The sequence below is a fragment of the Lolium perenne genome, chromosome 6 (genome assembly GCF_019359855.2).
Source record: "Lolium perenne isolate Kyuss_39 chromosome 6, Kyuss_2.0, whole genome shotgun sequence".
In the NCBI taxonomy this organism is placed as follows: domain Eukaryota; kingdom Viridiplantae; phylum Streptophyta; class Magnoliopsida; order Poales; family Poaceae; genus Lolium; species Lolium perenne.
The window spans coordinates 160,615,792-160,625,095 of record NC_067249.2 but is presented as its reverse complement, the minus strand read 5'-3'; the positions used below and the strand labels follow the sequence as shown (position 1 = coordinate 160,625,095).

Genomic DNA, 9,304 nt, shown 5'->3' with positions numbered 1-9,304 from the left:
ATATTTGTATCATCGCAAGTTGGTCTCTACCTGGCATTACGACATGATAAATCGTCTTTCTAAATCTACATGAATATGACACGAGTTCTGAAAACGAAGTAGAATTGCTTGGGTCACGGGCCGCGCGGGGATAGTGCCATGCACCTTTGGTGATATCGCACAAACATTTCATACCTGGGTACTCAGAGTTACACTGTACTCTACGTAGGCTGGGGCATGGAGTTTTATATTTGTCGTCTCGTCACATGAACAAGCAGCCGCGGCTATTCATGGGGTTCCGCAGAGCGGGCCCTGGGCCGTCACCCATCGTACGGACATCAGTGGGCCCCACGGCTTTACGGGCCGTCCATTGGATGCTGGACGCCCCCCAGATATGTCCTGTGCGTGCGTGATGGAGCTGCGCCTAGCTTGGACATTTGCGCTGGCCGATCTCTACCGTCCGTGTTCCCATCGACGGTGCAGGGACAGCCCAGCACACCGCCAGCGCTGGGGCGTAGCCATTACAAATGGAGGTGGTGCCCCTCGCTTTCGTCCTCCTCCCTCCCCCACCATCGTCGGAAAATAAAAGGACTCACCTTTAGTCATGTCACCTCTCAGTCTCACCTCGCACGCAACAGTGTCTCCCTCCTTTCCCCCTCTTCCATCTGAAAGCCCTAAACAGTCCCAACTCCCTGTACCTCGCTGCCCAGCTCTCACTCGCTTCACAGATCCCCCCTTTTTTTGGCCAAACAATCCATCCATCGCCACCTGCAGCCCCTCCTAAAAATAGCGGCAGCAGCATGCCATTGCAAAGCCTATTCTAGCACATGAAGGAGGTTTCTTGTTGGAGCAACAAGGGCTGGCCAGCTGCAGCAGGAGCAGCTCAGGTCCTCAGATTAATGGACCTGTGAGTAACAGCAACTACCACTACATACTCAGCAGGGGTCTCAGATTAATGGACCTGTGAGTAACAGCAACTACCACTACATACTCAGCAGGGGTAAGTGGCAAAAGAAGCTAATGTCCGCGTTATCTTTTTTTTTTCTCAGACTTATTCCTATATATCCGTCTGTTCCACCCCATCTGCAGATTCTCAAGCCAGCTTCTTCACCGCCCTCCCCAGCTGCTGTTGCTGCTGGCTGCATCTTCTCCGCAGCCGGCCCTGAAACCGGCGCTGCTGCCGTCGCCGCGGCAACAGAAATCAGCCGCCGCCGACACCGCCAAAGGTATATATATTGTAAGCATATGTATAACCACCGATGCCTCTTCTGGTAAAAGAATCCGGCCGTTTCCCACATGTGTATATATCTACATCCATATCCTAGTGTATTGGTTGGTATAGATACATCCCTTTCAGACACACGAGCACAGAGCCAAGGGAGAGAGAGAGGGAGGGCTGCTAAAGCACCAACTCCAAATCAGATGGATCTATCTCCACGCGCCTCAAATACGCACGCAATCATCACTTCATCTTTCATTGACATTCTCTCGTGTACTAAAATGGTTGAGCTCGTGTTTCTTGGTCGCCAGATTGATCCATGGACCTGCCGCCCAACCCCGAGAGCCCAACTGCCCCGGGCGGCAGCGGCGGCGCCGGCGGATCGGGCGGCGGTGGCGGCACGCCGCAGTCGACGACGCCAAGCCGGTACGAGGCACAGAAGAGGCGTGACTGGAACACGTTCGGGCAGTACCTGCGGAACCACCGCCCCCCGCTGAGCCTGGCGCAGTGCAGCGGCGCGCACGTGCTGGAGTTCCTGCGCTACCTGGACCAGTTCGGCAAAACCAAGGTGCACATGCCGTCGTGCGCCTTCTTCGGCCACCCGAACCCGCCGGCGCCCTGCCCGTGCCCGCTGCGCCAGGCCTGGGGCAGCCTCGACGCGCTCGTCGGCCGCCTCCGCGCCGCATTTGAGGAGCACGGCGGCCGCCCGGAGTCCAACCCTTTTGCGGCACGCGCGGTCCGCCTCTTCCTCCGCGAGGTCCGCGAGCACCAGGCCCGCGCGCGCGGCGTCAGCTACGAGAAGAAGAAGCGCAAGAAACCGGCGCCTGGCGGAGACGCAGGTACCAGTGGAAGCGGCAGCAGCCACCAGCCTCCACCCCCGCCGCCGCCTGCTGCCGGCGCGGTCTGCTGAGGAGGACGAGGACCTAGTACACCTACGTACGTGCGCACGTGCCCATTTGGTTGGTATGCCGGACTGATGAGCATATTTTATGTAGGTTTCGATCGATTAATTGCTTTGTGCATGCATGCATTGTTTGTTACTACCATTCTGCCGGGCTTATTAAGATCTAGATGATATTCAGACCCTTAATTATTCATTTTGCTACTTACTGTATTTGCTTCTGCTTTCATACTACCAAGTTCTCGATCTTTATCAAAAAAAAAAAAAAATACTACCAAGCTCTCTCTCGCTTATTTTGTGTTTCTTGGGAGAGACTGGTACTTTGTTGATCAAGAATTAGTTGTCAGTTGTAGTCCATTTGCAACTCCTAGCCATATATGAATCACTCTGCAAATCAAATGGTTATGTTTTTTTTAAGGCCATTTGAAAATAAGAAAATCTCAGTTGCAACCTAGCTGCAACTCATATGATGCACAAGTTATGCATCAAATGTAACTCTCGTGAAGTCGTTCGATCTCTAAGCCAATTTCGGTCGACCGAGAAATAGCAGAACCCTAATTTTTTTTCTTGGAAGTAAGTGAATTCCAGTGGCTCTCTCTCCTGATCGCCCCCACCCATACCTTGCTTAATTACTTCTCACTGCTCATGATGTGTACAAAAATGGTTCGTACCAAGTCCCTGTAAGAGCATCTCCAGTCGCGTCCCCCAAACCGTCCCCCAAAGAGATTTGGGGCGCGCCGGACAAAAAAAGCGTTCCAGCCGCGTCCCCCAAAGCCCTTTTTTGTCCGGCGCGCCCCTATACGGTGTCCGGCGCCCCGAGCCCGTCCCCGTCCCACAGGGGACGCTCCGGGGACGCTGGACACAACGAAAAGCGAGGCGGGGAGTGGCGGGGCCGACCCGTCAGCGGCACAATTAATTTAAACCTAACCGTCGCCTACCTCGCGACGGAAGTTATTGGCGCGCAGCGACGGTGCAGTTCCCGCAGAGGGCGCAGCGACGCGTCCCGTCGCGCCTAGCTCTGCGTGCCGGCGTTAATGAGCGCCACCGCTCCTCCGCCTCCCTTCGGCCTATAAAAAGGGGCGCCGCTCATCGTCCCTCTCACACACAAATCCTAGCGCCTCTCTCCCAAACCCTAGCCACCACCATCTCTCAACAAGACTCGACGCTATGTCTGGTAGAGGCGGAGGCCGACCTCGCTGCCGCGGCCGTGGTCGTGGTCGTGGTCGTGGCCGTGGCATAGCTGAACGCTCGCCGTCGCCTTCCACGCCGCCGGCTTCATCATCGTCGGAGATGGACGTGGAGCCGGCCAGCCAGTTCGAGTTCGTCCTCGTCCTCAAGGGCGACCCGCGCGGCATCCAGAGGCTGCCGGACTCCTTCGCCGACTACGTCGCCGGCGACGATCGCCCGCGCACGATGCATCTGCGGGAGGCTGCGTGCGGCTACTACCGGTGGATCGTCGACGTGATCTACGACGCGCGCGGCAAGATGTACCTCAACATCGGCTGGGAGAAGTTCGCGCGGCACCACAGCCTCCAAGCCGGCTTCATCCTCCTGTTCTCCTACTTCGGCGACAGGGACATGAGCGTCAAGGTCTTCGACGAGACGCGGTGCCGCCGGGACTACCACGGCGACAGCACCGACGAGGGAGGACGACTAGTGTTGTTTCTTCGCAGCGAATACGTGCACCGAGGTCTCTGTCTGTTCTTCCTCGGTAGAACCAACAAGGGCACCGTCACCAGCTGGATTTTCCAGTTTAGGTGACTGGGTGTGCCCTCGAGTGTTCTTTCTTAGCAGCGAACACAGGAAACCTTCGATGCACGGCGTAGTTAGGTTTAATTTCTTTGCAAAATTTTATATTTGTGTCAACGACGGTTCAAACTATGTATTAGTTTGTGGAAAACCACGTTCCCAATTATGTTTTCGTGTAAACCACGTTCCAAATTATGTATTAGTTTGTGGAAATTGAAATAAAAAAGCCAAAAAAAAGTATTTTAAATGTTTGGGGGAGGCGTTTGGGGGACGCGGCTGGGGAGCGACGTCCCCCAAAAGCGGCACGAACAAAACACGTCCCCCAAACGCTCAATCCGGCGCGGTTTGGGGGACGCTTTGGAGGACGCGGCTGGAGATGCTCTAAGTCTAGAGAGATAGTCTGCTCATGTGTTTAAGCGACTCAATCGATCGATGAGGTGCATTGCATCCCTCACCTGTTTATATTGTGCCAGCGGATCTACATGCACACGTACAGCAGCCTGAGGACGTGCACCGTACCTGTTGTCAAATCCAATCCATTAATTTATTTCTGAGTGAAACCAAAGGACTTATTTTCGCCACACATATGTGATATGTCTCTCTTGGCGTTGGGTTCCTCATATTCTGATCCCTGTTGTGTTCAGCTTCCTTTTTCCTGGTATTTCCGGCGCCGCACTCCCAGCAATGATCGATCGAGCTCCGGGCCGGCGAGCGCACGGCCGGGCACTGCACCGTGCGCGACGGTGGCAGGCATGCAACTCGCAAAGGACGGCGAGTACTGTGGTTCCTCTGGCGCATGCAGCTGTCTGCCGGTTCGCTAGCTAGCTGTCTACATGATGCTCCAGATCGGGTCAAACCGCCGAATAGTTGCATGTACCTCCCGTCCTTTTCTGCGTAGTAAACCGTATACTACTGGGTCTTGAAGCCAAATAGGGAGATAGTACATTGGTCGACTGTGCTTGCCTACATCTCTTGCCAAATTGCATTAATTCGGTGATCTCTTCGTACCGTCCTCTTCCCAGATTTCACTGCTTGCTTTGCTTGGCAGGCCAGTACCTCATTTCATGCATCAAGAAACTAGTTTACAAAACGTTCTATAAAGAGACCGGCTTTTGTGAACATGGGGGCATGTGAACCCATTTTTTGAAAAGTTCCGTTTGTGATGTCAAAACATGTTTCAAAAATCGAAACACAAAATGATTTCACAGATGATCTCAAATATGTGCCCTGGGCATGAGTTTCGTGACGAAAAAACATTTTATTTTGTCTCGGCAAAAAAGTGAAATTTTGCAGGGCTATATAGCAGTATATATGTGACATATTTTGTCTTTTTTAGATTCTGAAATAAAAAAAAGTGGTTTCTCCGCGAAAACTTTCTACGCACACATGAAACATGCGTACGTACCCGGATATTTTTATTTCAGAATTTTTTCACATTTCGAAAATGCATTTCCAACTAGGGTTCACGTGCACCCAGGTTCAAACCGGACTTTTCCGTTCTATAAATAGTTATATACACTTGTATATATCTAGTCTAGATTTATAACTGTTAGAATCAACTAATTAATTAGTAGTTTTATAGAATCAACTAATTACTAGTTGTATAAATCAGTATGCATGGTGATTCCATCTCGGTCTCTATCTAGCGTGGATCAAATAAAATTTCGAGGTCACACCACTTTTCGAAAAACTAGTTCAGTTTTTTGAACTAAAGATGGTTAAGGGTACTTGCATCTCCATTTCGATTGATTCGATTCTACAATGCATTAACTTGATCAACACCTGGTTTTGACAATTCACTCAAAAATGTTACTTTCTCCCAAAACTCTGAACTTCTAAACTCCTACAAAAGGTAAAGTTGCAATATGCTAATTATTACGGTTTCTATGAGTGCAGATTGCTTCTAAAATTCATAGTATGATAGCGCATGAGTATCTATTACTTTCGATCTTGTTTGTGTACCTTAAATTCTTAATTTTTTGTTCTAACAATGGTTAGCTAAATTAGTGAGGTGTATGATTATTCTGGAGTGCACGTGCAAGCTAGGTCACTCATCAACTTGGTGTCGTAAAGAAATGTGGAAAATATGAAAATTATGAAACAACAAATTATACAATGTACAAAAGTGCAATGTATGTTATGTATGTCATACATTCGAATATGAATATATTGCAACATAGTTTGTATTTATTGGGAGCAACTTTTTTTAAAAAAGAAAGTACCACAATCCTATGTAGATGTACATAGGTGGTTGGATGTCAATAAGATGGAAAGAATAGCATAAAATTAAGTTCAACTTGGTTTTGTTGATTTGTTATAGAAAATAGGTTACAATGTGAACAATGATAAGCATGGGTACCATATGACATGTAACAGTGTTACTATGTCAACTCTAATATTGATCGTATTAGGTCTAGAGGGAACTCTAATGTGAAATTATATATACATAATTATTTTGGGAATAGGATATGATGTTTGGTAAATGCTTATCTTAGGGTTTATAATCTAAGGCTCACGAACCCTTATACTATTTTGAGGCTATGCTCTTACCGATTTAATAATGGCTTTTCCTTGTTTTGCTTGTTTTTGTTTTTTTAGATTACTTGTTTGGTTGTTGATATATATAGCATTCTCTGCATATGAAAATATCTGACTTGCATCAAATATGGAAAAAACTATTATTGTTGGCAAACAATTCTTTAATGCATAAAATAAGGCACGAAGTGATGAACGGTATATGAAGCACTATATGTGGTTAATATAAATAGCGCGGTTCTTGTTTGAATTATTAACTAAATTCATTTGTAAGGACGTAAATAGTTAATTATTACAGTGTAACTTTACCTTTGGACTTAAGAAGCTTAGGAGTTTTCAAGAAGAAACTCTATTCAAGTGATCTATGTAGTAGTTCTCAGTGTATGCATAGAACTATCTGTGTCCGGCCATGCATGCATAAAATCTGGAACTGGGAGAACAAGCAACAACCAGTGTGAAATCTGAGAAAATAGCAGTACGAAATTAACTATCGAATCAATGCAGTTTGGCCAGAGCCGACTTCAGTACTACAGTCGACCAATGCACACCTCTTTCTGTTTGACTCACATTTGGCCCAGGACCCAGGTACTTGTACGTACTACCGGGTAAATACAGATGCCAAGGAGTTAATAGCTAATGTGTAGATCACTTAGACTAGTCACAATGGGGAGTATCATATAGTAGTATCATGCATATGATACTATTGTGTGATACTATCTTCACAATGCATAGTATCATGTACTAGTATCATAAGTTAATTATATTTAGTGATTTGTAGAATCTCAATGCAAAAGTGTGTACAAGATTGGTTTGATATTAATTTTTCTAGTTCTCTACGTGCTATGATACAGTATCTACCATACTAGTACCATCTCTTTCTTCAATTATTAATGTGACACATCAGATTTTTGCATGCATGTGATGCATGATACTAGCTATGATACTCCCATTGTGGGTAGTCTTATTAGTATAGATCAGATCATCACAGATGTCTAAAGTTGTGAATCACATACATTTTACTGAACGGTCACTACTGTGGGTTGGCTATGGGGTGGAGCGCTCCACCTTATAATCGTGTGCACCATATAATCGTGTGGGATAGATGATATATCACTCCCGTAAAAGTTTACCGTATGTGGATCATACGCAGACCATTAACAGGTACAAAATCTGTCTCCTGTGTTAGACACATCCTTTTTGCTTCCCCCTTACCTTCGAGTTTAAATGTGGCGGCCAAGAGAGGCCTGAGAAATGGGCGTTGTGCCCTTTGTGACGTTGAAGAGGACGCGGCACATATCTTCTTTACATGCTCCCCGACTAAATTCGCTTGGAGCGTGTTGCGTCAACTGCTAGGTGCAGTTGGTGCCTGGCAAACTTTGCCCAGTTCTTTGTGATAGTGTCTAGTTCCTGTGGTAGATTTAGACGGATCGTTTGGATGCTTTTTATTGCACAGTCGTGGGCTTTATGGCGTATTCGTAATAAGTTGGCTATTGAATCTAGGGTCATGCGTCACCCAGCTGATGTTATCTTCAAAACCATGCTTTTTCTGCAGCTGTGGCTACCGCTGGCAAGACCGCTAGACCGCGGATGGATAAGAGGAATGACCCACGAGCTCAAACTTCTACATGCCGCAAGCCTGGCACCTGATGGATAAGCATCAGCCAGCACCGCACCGCTCCATCTATTCTACCTTATGTTTTCGGCTTGTTATCGGGGATGCTGGCCCTTGCTACTTTTTTTGTCGAAGTTGTATGCCGCAACATTTATGTACTTGTTGTTAAACCTGATAACTTTATTAATTTAAAGTCGGGCAGCAGCTGCCTTTTATTAAATAAAGTGCATCACACACGATTTGCACTTAAAACGTGTGTAAAATTGTAAGCATAAGTTTCATAGAACGAAATTGAATGTAGTGGTCGGGCACTGCACATATAAGACTGAAACATTTACGCACGGTTTATAAATTTTACCGTTTTCGACACACACTTAAATCATTCCGGGGGCGATTGGAAGACCAAGGGCTATAAGGCCCACTTCTTTTGGGCTTCTCCGGTGGCTTCTGGGAGAAGCTTCTCCCCACCAGTTTCTCCGAGAAGCTCGGACCCTAAAAATTTTCTGGCTTATATTCTAGTTTGGGCTAAATAAGATTATAAGCCAGAACATATTTGAGGTTCGGGCTTTTGGGAGAAGTTGGTGGGGAGAAGCTTCTTCCAGAAGCCGCTGAAGAAGCCAAAAAGAAGTGGTAGTAAGTCCTTTTACAATACAAGTTTCTTGGCAGAGTATTATAGATAAAATATTTATGTGGTAGCTAAAATAAAACTGTTGCATGCAATCATAAGCAAAAGCATTCCTAGACCAATCATGTGCATGTATGATACCAAAATCATTAAATTAAGATACAACCTAAGAAACAATGCATTGTGGTGTGGTGGATTTAAAAAAAAACTCTACTGCCTAGAATGATGCGTTACAAAAGACAATGCATTGCGAAAGAACTAAGAGCATCTCCGGTCGCGTCCCCCAAAGCGTCCCCCAAAGGGATTTGGGGCGCGCCGGACAAAAAAAGCGTTCCAGCCGCGTCCCCCAAAGCCCTTTTTTGTCCGGCGCGGCCCGATACGGTGTCCGGCGCCCCGAGCCCGTCCCCGTCCCACAGGGGACGCTCCGGGGACGCCGGACACAACGAAAAGCGAGGCGAGGAGGCGCGGGGCCGACGCGTCAGCGGCACAGTTAATTTAAACCTAACCGTCGCCTACCTCGCGACGGTAGTTATTCGCGCGCAGCGGCATCTTTGCCTTAATGGCGACGGAGGGGCAGGCGAGACGTCTCGTCGCTGCTGCGCAGCCTCCACGCGTCGCCGGCGTTCGCACGCCACCGCCCGTTCCCGCGCGATCTTCCCGCCTCTTCTCGTCTGTTCCCGCGCT

At 47.8% G+C, this 9,304-nt stretch overlaps 1 protein-coding gene across 6 annotated transcripts; it reads left to right on the top strand.

Annotated features, from left to right (window-relative positions):
• Positions 1–577: 577 nt before the first annotated feature.
• LOC127307054 (protein G1-like4) lies at positions 578–8,254 on the top strand. Of its 6 annotated transcripts, none has more exons than XR_011747388.1 (4): positions 578–979; positions 1,069–1,205; positions 1,510–2,161; positions 7,936–8,254. XR_011747388.1 is itself a non-coding variant. In XM_071822789.1 (4 exons), exon 3 carries the CDS (start codon positions 1,518–1,520, stop codon positions 2,106–2,108), a length of 591 nt encoding a protein of 196 aa, XP_071678890.1. In that variant the 5' UTR covers positions 578–979; positions 1,069–1,205; positions 1,510–1,517; the 3' UTR covers positions 2,109–2,134; positions 7,936–8,253. The 6 variants fall into 6 exon arrangements, 4 of the variants coding, with proteins under 4 accessions (XP_071678890.1, XP_071678889.1, XP_051193707.1 ...); XM_071822789.1 differs by having other exon boundaries at positions 1,510–2,134; positions 7,936–8,253; XM_071822788.1 differs by having other exon boundaries at positions 1,510–2,157; positions 7,936–8,253.
• The last annotated feature ends 1,050 nt before the right edge of the window (positions 8,255–9,304 follow it).